General features: G+C 34.2%; 2 protein-coding genes across 2 annotated transcripts in view; one reads left to right on the top strand and one right to left on the bottom strand.

Annotated features, from left to right (window-relative positions):
• Positions 1-20407, bottom strand: part of LOC135841264 (nephrin-like) — a 1354679-nt gene that overhangs the window by 687282 nt on the left and 646990 nt on the right. The window contains exon 3 of the mRNA XM_065358143.1: positions 10140-10266. Coding sequence (XP_065214215.1) covers positions 10140-10266 — 127 coding nt within the window. The remainder of the gene's footprint in view (positions 1-10139; positions 10267-20407) is intronic.
• On the top strand, positions 2656-6076 carry LOC135839625 (vitellogenin-2-like). Its single transcript, XM_065355733.1, has 7 exons — positions 2656-2815; positions 2962-3163; positions 4590-4732; positions 4840-5094; positions 5175-5363; positions 5510-5675; positions 5759-6076. The coding sequence occupies exons 1-7, from the start codon at positions 2767-2769 to the stop codon at positions 5964-5966; spliced, it is 1212 nt and encodes a 403-aa protein (XP_065211805.1). The 5' UTR covers positions 2656-2766; the 3' UTR covers positions 5967-6076.

A 20407-nucleotide genomic window follows, 5' to 3' on the forward strand; every position in this document is an offset into this window, starting at 1 on the left:
AAATCTGGGGCATGTGATATATCAAATTGTATGTTTTTGGTGACGCTGAATACGAATATGATGTAAGATTTTTGATTGGACCTCATCCACGGCCCCCAGCCCCTCCCCAAAGGGGGTAAAAGTTCGAAAAAGTGTTTTGTTCGTGCGACACATGAAATAGTATGTTTTCTGTGACGCTGAATACGAATATGACGTCAGATTTTTGATTGGACCTCATTCACGGCCCCCAGCACCTCCCCAAAGGGGATGAAGTACCTCTTAAACAAGTAAAAATATCATCCCTCGGGTATCACAAGCAAATCCAGGTGGCTTGTCCACCCTTGGACATCATATGTCGACGACGATGGTTCATGATAAAAAAAAAATAGCTGCAAAGCAAATAGGGTGGCGAGTTATCTTGATTTTCCATTTTTTAAATTCTTTTTAATAAGTGAAAAATTTATTACACACGGATCCCAGCGACTTGTCCAATCAAAAATCTGACGTCATATTCGTATTCAGCGTCACAGAAAACATACTATTTCATGTGTCGCACGAACAAAACACTTTTTCGAACTTTTACCCCCTTTGGGGAGGGGCTGGGGGCCGTGGATGAGGTCCAATCAAAAATCTTACATCATATTCGTATTCAGCGTCACCAAAAACATACAATTTGATATATCACATGCCCCAGATTTTCTTTCTAAAGTTTCGCCCAAAATTAGGGGGTGGGAGAAAATTCACCCCCAAGGTCTGACACGCTGATCGCGGCGACTTGTCCACCATAAGTCGTCATATATCGATGGTAGATCGTGGCCAAAAAATTAGCTGCTGAAGCGAACAGGGTGCCGAATGATTTCAATTTTTATACTTTTTTCAGCATATTTTTGCGTATTTTTGTGATTTTTCGATATTCAAACCCCCGTGGTTTCTCCCCCTGTCAACTTCAGCAGCTAAAATTTTGGCTCATAACATATTTTTTGATGCTCTATCCGCCTGTGAAAAAATTTTTTCGATCTGCGTGTCAGACCTTGGGTAGCTCCCTTGTAAGTATTGCTTATTGGCTGCTTTAATGCTTCAGGCATTCTTTTAAATGTTTCTTCAACAACTCTTGATGGCATGATCAACATAATCCCACCTCAGACATTTACCTACCACCAATTCGAAAATTGATTTTTCTGAATTCATCATTTCATTTGTTGTTGATAGAAAGAGGCAAGATTTCTATGAATTGAATAAAAAAATCGTAATAGTGTAATTTTATTACATAATCAGTAAGTTACGATTTGGAGGAATAAATTTCAATTTTAGATATCAAAAGATGCTTGTTCAAAAAACATACAAATTAAATATAGCCACATGTATTTTGACCGATAGCTTATCGATTATGCAATATTTCTCAGGAACCCAAGACGATATTCGTACAACGATAAGAAGTGCATTATTATGACCTTCTCGATAGCGTGTTTTTCACTTTTATTAAATCACACACTGTCACTGATTAAGTATAGTTATCGATCCGCAAGGTGATTGTTATAATTACCTTCCTGCTTCTCGAAGACACTTTTTAAAAAATTTGAACAGTTTAGCTATGAATATAGTGTGAAAAATTTCACGAATAATGTCCTCGATCTCTCTATATATATATATCAGAAATTTCACAATTTTGGGTCAACATGGTGATGAGTAAAAATTTTTTACAAAGGAGGCGAAAATAGAGAGGAGAATGGGCTATATTTTTTTGCTCCAAGACTCTTTCTCAGAACCTCAAGAGTATGTATGTATGTACATTGCGAATAATTTCAAAATTTGAGCCGAATGCAGGTTCATCTTTCATAACCAGGGGTATCTTTTTAGCTTTCCAATTTTGTTGGATGCAGTTTTGTAAAAATTTAGACAATCTTTTCAAAAATCTGCTGGAGTCTCCACAATTGATTAAGATGGTTCGAGACAGTTTTGAATCGATTCAAAGGACTAAAAATTAGCTTCATACCAAATTTCAGTTTTTTAGATGATATTCGTAACCTTTTAATTTTTTCACATTTTTTGACCCATTGCTTTCGAAATAATTCACATAAAATCAAAAAAGGAAATTTTAACTCCTGAATTTTATTTTGTTGTTCGAAGTTTTTTCCTTGTTAGATGATAAAGATCTGATAAATTTTTGGATTCCTACTTTTTGACAATTTTTAATCAACTCACCTCGAAAAAAATACCTTTTCAGGAAGGAAAACTCGAATGATCATAATGATATAAATGGTCATATTGAGATCCATATTGCAGATGTATTAATTCGTACCCACCAACTTGATTGTTCACGAGACACCTTTGATCTTTATTCGAGATAATTTACTTTTTATACATTATCTGTCAGCGACGAACCGGTAATTGACACGAATTCTGCGTAAACCTCGTCAATCATCTAGTGATTATCACCCATCGCAATATTTTCTCTCTCGTTTTAATGGCACGTGTTTGAGAAGAAATTGCATCAATTTATAATAATTCAAAGGTTCAAAAGCAATTACCTATCTATATGAAAACTGAAAATACTACCTTAATCAACGACGAATACTTTGTTTAGCTTTTACACGTGTTTGTAATAGCGAATTTCGCCGAACAGTTAAGATTATCACTTATTATATCGAAATCGATCGGAAGGGGATAGTGTCCGAGTAATTGTCATACGTCATATGTTTTGCATTACTTTAATGATTAATATAAATAAGATCGCGATATCCTTTCTGTACAGTTTGTAATTTTTTTGTGTGATCGAAAGACTGTGAAATGTTTCGTGTCTTTGTACTTTCATTGTTGGTTGCTGCTGCTTCAGCAGGTTAGCTTTTACTTTTTTTTTTTTACAAATTTAAAACATTTTTTCAATAGAAAAATTTTTACATTGTGGCTAGCTCCTTTAAATTTTGTGTGTGTTTTTTTTAATGAACATACAATAAATTTATTCATCTGTTTTGTGATTTATAGCAGACACCAGTCGTAGCCAGAGTGGACAAAATTTAATCAATGCCTTGAAACTGAGCCCAGAACACACTAAATTGATGGATGAAGCAGAACAAGCTTCCATTGTAAGCTTGGCTTATGAAGTCAAACTCGGATTACCTCTGGACAGTATATCGTGCAAAGATCTCGAAGTGGACAAAAGCAGAATCAGGTTCACTCTGTTCAGGTATAGATACATTAAACGATATTAAATTTGAAATAGGTAATAACTAATAATGAAACCCAAAATTATGGAAAAAAATTATTTTGGAAAGTCAAAATGAAAAAAAAATTCTGTAAAGGAATACAAACGCCTAAATTTTACTTCCTAAACTCGAGTTGTACTCAAACTACCATTTTTCATTTACGCTGACAATTATTAAAATTGAATGTAAAAAAAATTGTTCAAAATCATTCAATTGACAAGTTTTTCGATAAGTTAAAATTTTATCAAAAATTTGCAGGTGAAAATGTTTTTTTCAAAAAGATTAGCGTCATTCTACCTCAATTCGACCAACGTTTTTGGATCATGTCCTTCGATTTCGCTCAATTTTTTTTACAATGCCAACCCCCCTCCCCCAAATTAAAAAGAAACACGCAATCAGTTTGGTTCAAGCCTCTTCTGGAGGCGGGTGGAAGGGGGGGACTTCAATCATTTAAACATTTTCTCGAGGTAGGGAGGTACTCAACTTCAGCAGCCCACGCCTGCAAAGCTATGATACTTTGATCAAAACTGATTTCACAGTTTGAAAGTGCATTGCATTTTAAACTTTTCAAGTATTTTGAAATTGCCAAAAGTTGAAAGTTGAACCTTCAAATTGAAAGTTTGAATTTCAAAATGGCGCTGTACCCATTTAAAATTCTGAAAAAATTTCCATACATGAACTTTTTGATGCTTATTCGAAATATTCAATTTTCGAGACTGAAGATCTTTTAAGGGAGGAGAGCATCCCCTCCCCCAGTTTTGGGCAAAACTTTCAAAAAAAATCTGGGGCATGTAATATATCTAAGTGTATGTTTTTGGTGACGCTGAACACGAATATGACGTCAGATTTTTGATTGGACCCCATCCACGGCCCCCAGCACCTCCCCAATGGGGTAAAAGTTGAAAAAAAATGGTTTCATTCATGTGACACATGAAATAGTACGTTTTCGATATCGCTGAACATGAAAATAGACTTGGTTCTTCAAATTGACCTCACACATGGCCCCCAGAACCTCCCCAAATAGGTGAAAGTCCAAGAAATAGGTAATTATTTCCATATAATGAGGCCCAATAAAAATTCTGACGTCACATTCGTGTTCAGCGTCATCAAAAACATACAATTCGATATATCACATGCCCCAGATTTTTTTGTTGAATGTTTTGCCCAAATTGGGGTAGGTGGTCTTCCCCCTACATCAAAAGATGCCAACTTGAAAATTAAATATTTTGAAAAAGCATCAAAAGGTACATCTCTGGAAATTTTTTCAGAATTGTTTCCCCAATTTTAAGGAAATCATCATCAAAACTGATTGAAACTGTTGAATAAAAAATTTCTCAACTCCCAATTTTTTTACTTATTTATTGAAATTTTTAAAAACGCGATAAAATGATGGTTCAATTTCCGCAGCATGCCGAGCCAAAACATTTCATGGAATGCTGCTCAAAATGTGAGACTCATTCCCTACTACGATCCCGCATTACCAACCCAGATCTTAATCACCAGCTACCGCCAATCCGAAAAAGCCTTCCAACCAGCTGAATTAGCTTTCAGTGAGTACCTATTCTTTTCAATATGAATATTTTCTACTCACTCCTAAAGATCTACAAATCTTCATAAACTCATCTTATTTGTCACTTGTATGATTACTGTTCAACAGCTTATGGAATCCGTGGAAATAAAATGAACGTAATCTCTGTTAACTGGGACGATTACGCTAATTGTGACTACGTAGAAACCATTAGATTCATCGTACCTCAAATGGCCACCATCATCAGCGACATGATCAAAAACACATTGGCTGATAAGAATGAAATGGACTACGACAAACTTCGTTTAACTGGTTTCGGTTTCGGAGCTCACATCGCTGGTTTAGCTGCCAAAAAATTACCCAAGAAACCCGCCAGAATCACAGGTAGGTTCATATGCTTGCATTTTTACCCCTTCACTTCCACTCCATAGTTGAATTACAGTAGTTTGTTTATTTTTTGTCAGCTTTGGACCCAATTGTGTATATATGCGAAGACTCGCAAAACCTTGGATTGGAGAAAGGTGACGCTAAATTCATCGACACCATTATGACGAGTCGTGGATCCAATGGAATGCTAAAATTAGTCGGAGATATCAACTTTTTACCCGGTGGAGGACGCGTACAAAAAGGTTGCGAAAACATGACCACTAAAGGTGAGTACAATTTTCTTCAAAATAAACACTCTAGATATATAGATACCCATTTTTAATCTTAATGGGGTCAGATTTCATCTCCACCACTTCATCATACGATGCATTGAAAAATCGTTGAATAATAAATTGTATCGTAATTTTCACAGCTAAAAACGCCTGCAGCCACCGTCTCGCCTTAGAATACTACGTCGAATCGGCCAACAAAGCTACTCACGGTTTTGTCGCCAAACCTGCTCCATCATGGACTGATTTCTTAAACCAGAAAACTTTCGTTCAACATTCCGAAATCATGGGTGAAGCCGTATCGCAAAAGTAAACAGTGTTATTGAAAAAATATCAATTTTAGGTATAATTTAAGGGGAAAAAAATTAATTTGGTAAATTTCTTTCTCGCAGGTACACTGGTAACTTCTACCTCGAAGTGAATGCCCAACGTCCTTACAGCAGAGGAGTCAATGGCGCTTACCTGTTCACAAAAGCAAACGTTGAACCGTACCAGAAATTACCCCAGGGTACTGGATATTCTCAAGTTGTATGGCCTGTATACAAACCCAAATCCCCCATTGCTGAATTACAATCCCAAGCTGAATCATCCCAGCAATAAATGTAACGTTTATGAACTTCGACGATAAAGTTGTACTAGTAATTTTATATAGACCTTATATGGATAGGTACTAAGCGGAAACGCTGAATAAATTTATGATTTAAAATCCATCTAATTTTTTTTTTTTATTTTATGTATGTCTATTCTTTTTTTTTTTTTGTTGAAAATTTTCAATTTCTTTGCGAATTATACCCAGACTTAAATCAATTTTACAGAATTTTGTGAAAGAGTTTCAGATCGTTTTTTTCCTATCAAATTAAACTTCCTTCTTTAATTTTTACGTCCAAGATTTTGCTCAAAGTGTCATTATATGTATTAATGTACGTAGGGCTAGAACGAATTTTGAATAAATAATTTAATTTCTCTACAGAGAGAATATTTTTAGAAAAGTTCTCAATTTTTCAATCTTTATTTCAAATTGAGAGTAATTTACAAAAAATCATTCAAAAAATTGATTACTGATCAGAAAACATTAATCTGATTACCTACTCGACTTGGGTACATGGCATTTGCCTACTTGATAAACGGTAAGTATTCCCAGGTAAGATAGGCGAAATGGCCCCGTTCCCAGATTTGAAAAATTATGATGGATTATTGTAGTGTGCGTTAAAAAATTTAGAGTGGAATTTCCGCCCCCCCAACCTACCCCCTTGGACAGTATAGCCAAAAAAAACGTTTTTTGCGAGAAAAATGCTGTATCCATGAGTAGTGAGGAGAGAACTCTAGTACCACGTGGAATGTGTAGAGGAAGCCTGGGACTTTCAACACGATTTTTTTTTTAAATTTACCATTATTTTGGTGAGAGTAAAATTGACACAAGAAAACTTTGAACCGCCATCGCCACATTCTGAATTGAACCGGGCTAATCAAAAACACAGTTTTCGCCAAAATGTCGCCTTTAACAAGTAAGTAACCTACTTTCTTCCTACCAAACCACAAAATTGAAATTTTGTCTGCAAAACCTCATAATATTTGCAAAAAAAAAAAATTACTCGTTTTTCGCGTTTTTTTCGCAAAATAATGCGAAATAGGTACGAGAAAAATGTATAGAACAAAAAATGTCGAACGTCAAATTTCACCCTAGAAAATGTGTTAAAAAGGTTGTAAAAACGTTCATCTACTGAATTTAGCAAGGATTGTAATCATGAGCTCTGTAAATATAAAAATACCAAAGAAATTCAAATTGAAGTCAGAGCAATTCAGTTACATACAATTCTCACATTCTTTTCAATTTGAACACGTTTCCACAATGCTTGGTGAAAAAAAAATCCTTAAAAATGAAAATATCGCAAGTCAAACTTACAAAAAGTTACCAACAGTGGGCAAATTACCTAAAAATTGTTCAGAAATCAAACTCAAAATCAGTAATGGCAAAAATACAAATTTCAATTTCAATTTTCAAAAATTTCAACACAATATTTTCCAAATCCAAAAGGTACAAATCTTACCAAAATTCAATAATTTTGAAAAAAATTCCAAAATTGTACTAAAAAGTCATCTAAAATTCGTTCTAGATCATGGATTGGTTTAAAATCAGGTAATTTACACGATTACAGAAAAATCAGATCAAAGTCTCGTGAATTAAGTGAATGAAAAAAAGTGATTCTAAAAACAGCCAAATGATAAATTACCTATACAATATATTTTTCAAAGGAAATTACAAACCATAAAAAATTGACTAACTTGAACCAAATTTGGCTTGTTAGTAAGAAGAAAAGATTTTTCGACCAAAATTGTCTCATCAAGAGGGACAAATTGTTTGAAAAATCATTTTTTTTGCATTTTTGACGGTCTTTACCCATACTACATATTCTGAAAAAAATACGTTTTGTATCTTATCTATTATGTAGATTTGGTAAACATAGGTATCATTTTATTTACAAGTACAGGGTGCCCAGGAATATCGAGTACTCCTATGAAAGTTTTTCATTAAAAATATAGGTTGGCAATGTGAAATAGATGCATATGATTGGTGGAATATTATCTCTCCAATCCAAATATTGTGCTATCATTATTATCATCCACTGTGACCAACCAAAGTATTTTAGTAGACAACTTTTTTAGGGGTACTTGATATAATTTCTGGGCATCCTGTATGAAACACATTTTTTTTTTGTTAGAATTTTTCTATTTTTAAAAATAATTATAAAAAATGAATAGAAAAGGAAATCTAGAGAGAAAATATAAAATTAGGTACAAGGATTGATTCTAAAAATGGAAAAAAACAGCACTCTTTAGACAAAAAAAAAACTTAATGGAATCCCAAGATGGTCAGATCACTGGAAAATCAAGCTTAATGAGCAAAAGTCAACTCATGTTACATTTGCTAAGAGAAAATGTGATGTTCAATACTCAGTCGAAGTACATTAAATCTTGACTGTAGTCTTATCTGTAGGCACCATATTGACCAGAAGAAAACTCAAATCAACCTGAAACTCCGCCAAATGTAAGTACTGGATGATTGGGCATCATTCAAAAATGAAGATTGAGAGTAAAAGGCTAATTTATCAAATGATAATCAAACCCATATGGACATATGGGATACAGTTAGGTATGGGGATCTGTACAAAACAAAACTCTCCAAACAATTAAGGGTGCAAGATGGTTTCAAACAAATGAAGCACTACATAAAGATCTTGAGATAAAGTGGGTGGATGCATGACTAGTACAACAATGACCATGCTAATTTCAATGTGAATGTCAACCCATCCACATCCATCACTTATGGATGGCACATGCCGATGTGAATTTTGACCCTATGTCGATGCAATTGTTGACCAATGCTGATCGACATTTATGTCAACAATTGGTTCTACACGGGGGTCAAAATTTACATCGACATATAGGATCCAAATGTGACTGGTGTGGATGGATCGACATTGGCATCAAAATTTACGCCGACCTTTTGCTACATAAAATTACAGAATTTTAGTTTCGAAATAGAAATTTTTTTCCAAAAATGATTTCTCTTAGGTAGCTATTGCTCGAGCTGAAAGCAGAAACCATGCGGAGTCCATCTCCAAGAAGTACCTACAGACAGAGTCCGTACAATATAGAAGTTGATCATTAAAGTCTTTATATTGAGAAAGGGGCAATACTTCATCTAAGAGTACCAAACTAATACATTTTCATGTCGACAACATGTCGATGTTAATGTTGATGTGAAATTCGACATCAACAATTACATCCACAATATCAACGTAATTTTCCAAATTTGAGAAATATTTGAAAATTTGGTCGCTATTAGTGTTGATGTATTTCTGGACAATCACACTTTCACATTTACATCAAACTAACATAGGGGAAAGTGAATATTTTTATCAATGCTATTAAAAATTTGTTTTCCTCTTTAAACAAGATAATATTTTAAAATGTTTACCAAACTTTTAAATACCTACTAAAACATATAATTATGTCAAAAAAAAAACTTTTTAGACAAATTCTGACAAATGTTAGGACTTTTTGACAATTTTTGCAAAAGCTGTACTTCCAGACTATTATTTGACTAGCAACAAGATTTTATTGACCATTTCGGCATAAAACAGATTTTTTTTGGATAACTTGTCAAAAAAGTAGAACCTGCAGACAATTTTGACAACAAGCAGGAGTTTTGAAAATTTTAGGTAAAAGCAGAAGTTTTTTTTACAATAATTCATTTATGAGTATTTTGGCAAAAACCAGGTTTTTTATTCATAACTGCGAAAAAATTAATTTTGACAATGTTTCGGCAAATGACAGGATTTTTAAGAATAATTTTGGCAAAGGCAAGAATTTAAGCCAATTTTGGCAACAGGATTTTTTGAACGTTTTGGCAAAAACAGTGGTTTGAAAACAATTCTGGCAAAAAATATAACAAGGACTTTTGGGAGATCGAAAATACTTAGGGCATATTATAGATATCGTTTTTCAGCTTTCTATGTTGATTTTGTAAAATTTTGAATTCGAATCACTTTTCAACTTCATTCAATGCAGAAAGTTATGATATACATTTGAATATGACCATTATTTCACACAAAACATAAGCTAGGTACTCACAGGGCTGAGGCCTCTTAAACATAATCAAGTTTCCACTAAATTCTTATATACATACAATACATCACAACAGACATCCTTCTATTAAATAAATAATAAATTCTGTCAAACCGTGTGATAAATTAGAAAAAAATATCTGACCTGTATATTGGTACAGAGCTTCCATTTTTGTACCAAATTACTAACGTAATTTTATCTTCTTTGCGTAACTTTATTTTGCATGGTAACGTGGCTGTTTCATTAATCATAACTTCGATCGTTTCAAAATCTGTAAAAGAAAGAAATAAATACGTAAAAATTATTGATTTTTTTCTTCGTTGGTTCAATTATTTCAGTACCCAAAAGGTGTAAGTAAGATGGGTAATTAAGACATTTTTATCACAATACAACATGTGAAGTTGGGTTTTCGTCCATTTTAAATCAAATGCCTTTCACAAAGAAACTAAAAACCTACATGATGACTCATAGAGGACCGAATACCAGCATAATTGCAAAATCTTATTACACCGAAGTCTTGGATTAAATTTTTCACCCCATCAGACACGATTGGTCTAATAATAAATTCATTCGATCTTGAAAACATCTCTTCAAAATCCCTAATTCGTCAAAACGGTCCAAATGTAAATCTCGAACCCGAAATGATTACCGGCGTGATATGAAATTCACACACGTTCCTGCAGTTGGTCGTCGACTCGACACGACACAGCAGAACAGAACAGAACACCGTATAAGACGACGCAATTATACGCATAAGCCTTTTAATCCTTTTAGCAAACACTTGCACAGTAGAAAATTTTAATACGAAAGGGTCATTTCTGATAAAATTAACAGTTTAGCTTTGGCAACAAACAAACACACAGGGGTGAAGCGACGAGCAAATCCGAATATCCGAAACTTGAAAGCTTACAACAAAGTTTCGTCTTGGCCCCAAACAAAATGTCTTTGCATAAAGCTTTATTCAAACAGTCGACTACACTATACTACTTCTTCGTCTCAAAATAGGTTTAGTTTCTTGCTGTAGGTTTTCGGTATACGAGTACGACGACGTTTTACTTGGTATAGTTTTCCTAGACTAGCGACTGTACTATTCGTGCTACTTTTCTACGACGTAATAAACTGCAGATTTACAAAGTTAATGTTGCTTTAAATTGTTTTCAGTACATTTCGGCATAATTACTTTCACAATCGAGACTACACTGCCGCGCCATGTAGCGTACAGAAAAGGAAACTCGGCAGTCTTTCCAAGGATAGTGTTTTTCTCCCAGATCCTCTACATCCTCCCTCTCCCTATACACGGTGTTCATATTTTGATGACTATACGACGCATAAAATCTCCTCTTCCTTTTTACCATTTTGTTGGAATCATCATCGCGGATATGTAAACGTATATGGAATTTCTCTCAGTTTTCAATAGACATCAACCCCCCCCCTTCCCCTTCCATCGTTGTAGTCATCTTTGCAACGCATCCTGAACACTGCTTGCCGATGATTTTACGATTTTCACCGCTTTTATCACTTCCTTCGAAACGTTCGTGTGTAGATTATTACACTCTGCGAAGCTCGAAGCTCGCGAGTGTGAGTTTTTATAGGCCAAACAGCTTTTGTATACGCGAATACGATAATTTAACGACCTTATAGGGTCGGAAAGAAATAATAGGCAGGGTGTATTAATCTAATCAGACGCGTCTGAATACGTCTCGATTAGTTTTTTTTCACATATTCGTAATCAAGGCTACTATTGATGTAGATAAATGTGAAATTTAAAACAGAGCAAGTAAGTTTTTTCAATAATTTTTTTCTTTACAAATAAATTTTTCAACCAGAAATCAAGATAGTGTGTGTGATATTCCTCTCGTTCTCATCCAATGGTCAAAGGTATTAAATGTTCCTACAGATATTTAAAAATCAGATTACCTAGATTTGTTATTCTATGAAAATGTGGGAAGAAGTTTATGGGCTGTTAATTATCATATAAGTAGGTAAATACCTTATATGGTGTCCCAAGAGTAAGGAACTAAACTGAAAATTGTATCTACACCTAATCGAGTTCCATTGAGGAAAATTTCAGATCAACATATGAGCAATATTTAGCAAAAAAAAAAAAAATATTTCATGCATCCAAAAGTGCTCATAATTGGATGAGTTCTTGCCTCATCTCACAATTGAAGAGGCCACGAGTAGATTCCGAGAGAAAATAAGACATACAATTCCATGCAATTTCAGTGTAGAGCACATCAAAGTATGACAATTGGCTTAAATCGGAAGTCTCTTCACATTTTTCGGCAAAGATACCTACCAGCGCATTTCAGATGCAAGTAGGTCGGGTTCTAGAATTGCTGAATAGATTACAAGTGAAATTTGGTCTTAATGGAGTACTTAGGTGGTGCTAAATTCAAATATTCACGCACTGAAAATATTAAAAAAATTGGATTTCATGAAAAAGTAAGTAAGTAATTTTGTATTTTTCGATTTTCACCCATCAGGTCCAAAAACGATGTCTCGAGAACCCCAGAAAAGTAGGAAAAATCAAAGAAATATGTATGATTGATTTTTTTTTTCAATTTGTTCATCTAAATTTTTCTACATAAATAGTTAAGTTAGGTCATTTTTTCAAAGAAAAAACCTTTCAGCTTCCTCGAGCAATATTTTTGCTCACCAGGGTGGAAAAAAAAATATGAATAATCGCTATTCCTTCAAATAACCTTCTTTCACAAAAAGGTACATCCTAAATCACGATTGTCTCTCTGTATGCACTGCAGCCCCCCCCCCTCCCCATAAAAAACAGAAAAAACTCAACACCGAAAATTAAATACCTAGCATTTCTACGAGCCAATTGCTCAAAATGATCCTGTTTTCACCAAACAAAATCCTTGTTCTGCTCCCCCAGGAAGATAAAAATAAGTTTTCTCAAACAGGGAAATTATTGAAGGGCAATTTTAGATGCAGAAATGAAGCATTTTAAGAACTTTTGTCATTTCATGATTTTTTTCAACTTTTCGAGCCTTTTGGCGTACGGACCAACAAAAACTGATAGAGAAAATGAAAAACAATTCATCAGCAATTCGCTGATTGCAAGATAGTTTTTGCATTTGCTTTCACCATGGTTGATGGTTGCATTGGTTGCTAAGTTTGCTATTAAATATCAACTTGAAGCTGATTTTTCATTTCCTAATCTTTTTTATAATTTTTAAAGTAGAATGTACCTATAGACTTGCTACTTTCATTAAAATGAAGTCAAATAAATTTCTCGTAAATTAGAACATTCAACTAGCTAAATAAAATCATTCATAGGTACATGAATAAAAAATCATTAAAAATTAAATTCCAAATCAGTCCCAAATTTGGTTTTGATAAACAGTAATTTGCTGATCGACTTCATATCAAAATACTATTTTGTTGATTGGCTATAAACTGAAAATTCACAAATTTACTTATTGCCATTTAAAAATTCTTTGGAACGAATGTTCTCTTGGATGGATGGGCGGATTTTTTTGAAATTTTCATAGGTAGATAATATGGTCTAACGTGAAGCATGGAACGCCGTAATTATAATTGCAATTACTCAATTAGCTTCTTGAGTAATTGCAATTAATTACAAAAATTTGTAAGTTACCAAAAAAAGAATAAAAAAGGGAAAAGGGCCATATCAAAAGCGAAGCAGACAAAAGCAAAGCCGACGTCAGATAAATTTTGAAATTTATGTAACACCACAGGGCTTCTAAAATCTTTTCTATTGTTCAATTTTCGAATTTATTTTTCAAAATTGAATAATGGAAAAGATTTTATCAAAAGCGAAGCCGACCCCCTGTGGTGTTATATTTATCAAAAGCGAAGCCGACATCTGTTTTAAAATGTAACACCTCAGGTGTCCTAAAATATTCTTCCCATTGTTCAATTTCAAACATTTCTCTATTGTTCAATTTTGAGAAAGGTTTTTAGAACACCTGCAGGTGTTTCATTTACACACATTCAGTACCTAGACACCGCAAGCAGGTGGTTACCCTTTCGGAATCAAAACCCACCAGTCATTTGTGATTTTGCTGTGCTCCCAAGAGGTTCTCTCAGTACCGTAGTGCTTTTGGAGTCACATTATGCTTTCAAACTCTGGAGCTTTCAGAACAGCATAGTGTACTTATTCGGAATCGCGTTGTGCTTTTTATTTCAAAATTACGTTGTGCTTTTTTTTCAAATTCGCATTCTTTTTTTTCAAAATCGCATTGTGCTTGTTTTCAAAATTGCGTTGTTTTTTTTTTCAAATTCGCGTTGTTTTTTTTCAAAATCACGTTGTGCTTTTTTTTAAATTCTTGTTGTGCTTTTTTTTTCAAAATCACGTTCGCGTTGTGCTTTTTTTCAAATTCATGTTGTGCTTTTTTTCAAAATCGCATTGTGCTTTTTTTCAAATTTGCGTTGTACTTTTTTTTTCAAATTCGCGATGTGCTTTTTTTCATATTCCTGATTGTGCTTTTTTTTTGAAACAGAGTTGTGCTTTTTTGTCAAAATCACGTTGTGCTTTCAAAATCAAAAACGCGTTGTGCTTTTGAAATCCAAAATTGCATTGTTTTTTTTTTTGAAACTTGGTTGTACTTTTGTAAGGAAAGAGGCTATGTACACTGTACAGCGCAGCTGTCTAGTTTTTTTAATCATCTATTGCAACATAAATTAACTATAGGGGCTCTTTTTCCCTTGAAGTATACATTTTTCCAGTTGATTAGTCATCGAGCAGCCAGAGAAAGTAATGTTGAATCGAGGAAGCCCTCAAAAGTATAGGTATTTGCTGATTGTTAGAGGGTTTCTTCTTTGTGAGTATATTTCACTTCTTGATTGAATCATCGAATGAAAAACATGTTACATGTTTGATTTTTCACAAAGTACATAGAAAAAACTTCAAACGATTGAAAATTAATATTAATATACTTAGATTTCTCTAGTCGATTAGGCAATTTTCAATTGGAAACTACTATAATATACAGGGGTCTGGTGAGTGGATGTCAAAACTTCAGATTTGGATATATAAGCGGGCATGACTTCAGAAAAACGTTTTAAGGACAAGTTGACCATCTTTGAAATTGAAGATGGAACCGAGCTTTGAAAAAAAAAACTAGGTAAGTACATATTTGATAGCAGGCAGCTGCAAAAAACGAAGTGAAAATATTTTAAAATCAAGACGTAGACAGAGGCACAGTACAATTGATGCACCAGGGGAAAAAATACATTCCATCGGTTCAGTTCATTGAACTCTGCGGCAAATCAGAACCCAGTGGCTTCTTCGGCATCCTAATTGAACAAGATTAAACATTTTTCATTTTCATTTTTTATTTTTCATTCCACTCGTTCGGGTTTACCAACCATTTAAATCATCAATTTAAATTAGCTCTATGTGGGGGTATTATCCGCGTAGGGATACCGTATACCTATTACCTACCATCGCAAAACAAGCATAAAATATCGCTATTAGTGACATTCTTAATCCACCATCGTCGCACGATAGTTTTTACAACAACAACAAAAAAAACCACACTAATACGCTCATATCGCACACAAAGCCCTCTCAGACTTGAAAATAACAAATCCTCGCAACAATTTTTAACCCTTTCGACAAGGCAGCGGATTATCACCGAGCACCAATCAATACGTTAGAGGAAAATTCAAAATATCCATTTTGAGGCAGGTAAAAGTAGGTAAGTTGTCACTTAAAATACGCGAAATTTTTTCCTGAGATACTCACAGGAGAAGAATCAGAACGCGAATGGACACCTTGACGATAAAAATCGATCAAAAAAATACCTACTTCTATCAATCGATAAATCTAAAATGCACCGATGCCCTTTTTCACCACCTTTGTCAGAAGTAAAATACACCCTGTAATAGTGCGTTCTACCATGTAGGGTACATATTTTTCTTCGCAAATTTTATCGTCATTTGCAAATTTTTCAATAAGGCGAACATTTTATTCGTTATGGGTTGTTTTCTCTTCTTTTCTGTATTCTGCGGTTAGGATGAGGCTTTTCCTGCCTTATGTACAAGCACATTACTCGCCATAATAACGATAAAACGTTGGCTCGTGTAATACATAAAATGTATTCACGTTATTAAATTCAACATAAAATAACGTATACTTTTCGTAGCCTACCCAGTCCGTCTCCGTTCAACCGGCCATGTATCTTTCAAATACATTACTGGTGCACATATACACAAATACGTATGTAATATATAAAAACGGATACTACTGCCCCGTATACGTAGTACATACTACATGGGGCTAAAAATACGAAAAAGTCATTATTTAAATTGAATAGAATGTGTGCCGTCTTGTCTGTAGGCATTTCTGATTTACAATTGGCGTTCTATGTATACTGCAACAATCTATCGCCCAAACTGCTCCCCCATCATTGAGCCACAGTTCGTTGCTAAAACCGAGCAAGCATCACACAGATAACCCTGGTGTATAATAAATCAAAGTAAACCTTGTGTTTTTTTTTTTTACTTTCTTTATTGTTACCCATGTGCATTTTGGGGGGGGGGGGGTTCTACTCGTATGTGGTGGTTGTTTGCGTTCTTTTCGCTCGTCGAATGAATACCACGAGCGTTTAAACGAATTATATTTTTATTCGGTGATTTTTTTTTAGTTCAAGTCTGGATACACCTGTAATGGCTCGAGATTTCCTTTTCAAATTTTGAGCTACATAGAAGGATGAACTTGAAGGAAGAAATTATTGCCAATGTGGAAAGAATTATATCAGCAATTTTATTTCTTCGAGTTTTTTTAGTTCTACAACTCAACGAAGAAGCTTTGAAATTTAGAATCATTTTTTTTCGGAATTGTTTCAATTCTCGCAGCAGCATATTGAAGATGAAGAAGATGGAAATACCTAAAATACTCATAATTTACTTAGCAATGGAACATAAGAATGAAAAATTTTCCAATATCAGTAACAATACCAACTTTTCAGGAGGTGCTTCAAAATGACGCGTTTTATAGCGTTTTTTCGACCTCCAGCTGTTAGAAAAAGATACTAAAAAAAATAATTTCTTTACACAGAAGTAAGTAACATTTTAGGTCTGGGTATATTTTCAAAAAATTTGTTTTTCCCCCACTCAAGTCCCTACTAACCTGTTTTGAGAGAAATTGCTCAGTTTCAAAATATAGTATTTGAGATTCTGCGTCAACCTATGCTATTGCCAAAAAAATCTCAAGGCCACTTTTAGGGTGCTATTGAGCAGTTGAAAACCTGCTAATTGCATATTTCAGGATGAAATTCATGTTTTGCAAATTTTTTCTCCTCAAATATTTCGCATTAATCGAGCCAAAATATCGAAAGGCATCATTTCTGAAACTGTGGAAATATTTTAGAATGCAGTGATGCCAAGTTTTTGGTTATTAAGCATCGTGAATTTCAAAAAATCGAAAAAACAGCGAAAAACATCAAATTCTATCCGATTTTTGAAATTGGCAATAATAATATCGACGTTGTGGGGCTCCTCATAAGGAAACTAACATCATTTGGAAGACCAGGGTAGGATTTTTTCTTAAAAACGTGCTCATTTAGAAAAATTCTGCAAATTGAAAATTTTTCAAAAAATTTCTACAGACCAATTTTTTTATCTTTTTTTATTCTTCCCAAATCTAAGAAGGGGAAGGGCTTTCCATACGAGAGAACCAACATCTTTTTGGGAGTACAACGAAGAGTTTTTCTTGAAAAGAGCGTTATGTACCTACCTACCTTAGAACAATTGTATTGTGGAAATAAAATATTTTCATAGAATTTTCCCTGATCTTGATGTACATAACTGACTTGCCGATGCATTGGAGAAATCTGATGCAGAAGGGTCTCGGTATTGGACTGAAGTGGGCAATCATAACTCAACCAATGATTGATTTGCTAAATTTTTCTCTGTTTACCGAAGAGCTCGAGCCCGAAGTTGCAGAGGGAGATACCTAGCTTAAGTCAGCCAAATTTATAAGTAGGTAATTTTTTTCACGGAAATCGTGAAAATAAAGACTCAAAAAGAACTTTGAAGAACCGAAATTGAAAATAAGGACAAAGAAGTAGACTAATTCTTCCCAAAACAGGTTGAATAGCGGCAAGAGCGAAAAAAACCACTAATTTATACCGAAAATGGCCACTATTTGAGGACGAATATCTCCCCTCCAGGGGCACTTTCGCAGCTAAAAATTTGTCTGCGTGATTTTCTTCAGCCTAAATAAGTGATGCGGGTCATTTCCACCTGAATTCGATCAACGATTTTGAGTCATACCCTTCGATTTCGCTCAATTTTTTTTACAATGTCTACCCACCCAATGAAACCCGCAATCAGTTTGGTCTCAGCCTGCTCAGGGGGCGGGTGGGCGGTTCAATTCTTTTCACATTGTCTCGTCGAGATACTCAACTTCAGCAGCGCATACCTCCAGAGCTATGATACTTTGATCAAAACTGATTTCACAGTTCGAAAGGGCATTGCATTTTGAACTTTTTAAGTATTTTGAAAGTTTCAAAAGTATTTGAAAGTTCAAATTTTAAAATGGCGCTATAAATGGGAGCTACCATTTAAAATTCTGAAAAAATTTCCATAGCTTGTACCTTCTGAGTCTTTTTTAAAATATTCAATTTTCGAGATGGGCTCGGGAGGGGGGGGGGGGGTCAGTTTGAAAAATTAAGGCTATGTTAGTGTTCAGCGAAGATACGAGTACTATATATTTCACGTGTCATAAGAAATAAAACTATTGTTTTACACGTTTACCTCCCATTAGGGAGGTGCTGGGGACCGTGGATGGGGTCTAATCAAAAATCTGACGTCATATTCGCGTTCAGCGTCACCAAAAACATACTATTTCACTCAATGATTAAATTGATCTCACTTGTATTTAGTTTTCTACGTAAATAAAGGTTTTAAATTTCAATTTTTTCTTTATTGACTCAACATTACTGTTCCATTGCGATACAAAATATTCATTTTTGTGATTGTTTGTTTTGAAGTAACGTTTTGCCATTATGACAACCTTCAAATACAATTTTGAAAAAAAATAAGTTTTTAATCATCTAAACTTTAAGAGAAATGAGCACCATGAAAAAAAAAAGGTAAAACGAAAAAAATATCTAACTATAAAAATTGAAAACCGAAAAAAAATCGAAAAAAATGGCGTTTTATGCATTTAAAAATGTCGAGGAAAACCATACAGGTAAAAGTAGGTAATTTTTTTCATGGAAATCATGAAAATAAGGACTCAATTATAAAATGGGCACCATGAAAAAAAAAAGGAAAACGAAAAAAATACCTAACTATGAAAATTGAAAACCGAAAAAAAAAACGAAAATTTTATGGTATTATAATGTATGTAGAAGAAAACCATACAGGTAAAAGTAGGTAATTTTTTTCATGGAAATCATCGAAAATATGGACTCAAAAAGGACTTTCAAGGACCGAAATTGAAAATAAAGACAAACAAGTAGACCATTCATCCCAAAACAGGTTAAATAGGAGTTATGAGCGAAAAAAAAAACACAAATTTAATGAAAATGCCCCCTATTTGAGGACCAATATCTCCCCTCTAAGGGCACCTCCAGAGCTAAAAAAATTTCCGAGTGATTTTCAGCTCAAAGCGATGAACTCTAATCTATTCTTTCTCCTGCTAGATAAATAGACACAGGGGTGCGGTGATGGGGTATTCTTGACGAGCGATTTGTCATTGACGATTTAGGGGGGGCGATTTTTTTTCAATTATAATGTTTTGCTAAAAAATGTAGTTTTCAGAACTTTCAACTCAAAATCAGTGGATACCTATATTAATACTTGAGGCAAAAATGTTAGGGCCGAATTCATAGACGTTACTTAAGGGACACTTGGATAAGTGGTGAATTTTGATTCAATTTTTCTCACGAACGAATAAAAATTTTATATTTTTAAAATGATAAATCAACACTTCGGAGTCCAATCTCCCAATTTATTCAAAAACAAAATTTCAAAAATTCAATCACGCCTGGAAAAATTGCTTCAAAATTCACCACTTAGCCAAGTGATCCCTAAGTAACGTCTATGAATACGGCCCTTAGCCTCCCCCCCTAATCAAATTGAGGCCGCCCAATCAAAATAACTATCTTCCACCCCACACTCACCCATTTTTTATATCACTTTGCTGCTTTAAAATACTTCAACTTCTTAACTTGGAACTTATCCTTGAAATTATTCAATTTATTTGATATTTGTGCCAAAAGTGTAAGGCCCCCCCTGATCAGAATAGCCCCCCCCCCATCACTCAATTTTTTTACTTTTATTTCAATCTCTAATGTCATTACATTTCATACAAAAGTCAAACCCAAAAGTAAAAAAATTGGCAAAAAATTAAACACGTATGCAGAAGCATTCATACTTACATAAACATTTTTTTCGACAATAAGATACGCGAATAAGCC

Source organism: Planococcus citri, chromosome 3, assembly GCF_950023065.1.
Source record: "Planococcus citri chromosome 3, ihPlaCitr1.1, whole genome shotgun sequence".
Classification (NCBI taxonomy): Eukaryota; Metazoa; Arthropoda; class Insecta; order Hemiptera; family Pseudococcidae; genus Planococcus; species Planococcus citri.

What these genes read in the sequence shown, in the direction of transcription:
- LOC135839625 (XM_065355733.1), top strand. Translation starts at nt 2,767, where the DNA reads ATGTTTCGTGTCTTTGTACTTTCATTGTTGGTTGCTGCTGCTTCAGCA. An exon ending in GGTTGCTGCTGCTTCAGCAG is followed by an intron (nt 2,816 to 2,961) that starts GTTAGCTTTTAC and finishes TGTGATTTATAG; the next exon opens with CAGACACCAGTCGTAGCCAG. An exon ending in CGAAAACATGACCACTAAAG is followed by an intron (nt 5,364 to 5,509) that starts GTGAGTACAATT and finishes TAATTTTCACAG; the next exon opens with CTAAAAACGCCTGCAGCCAC.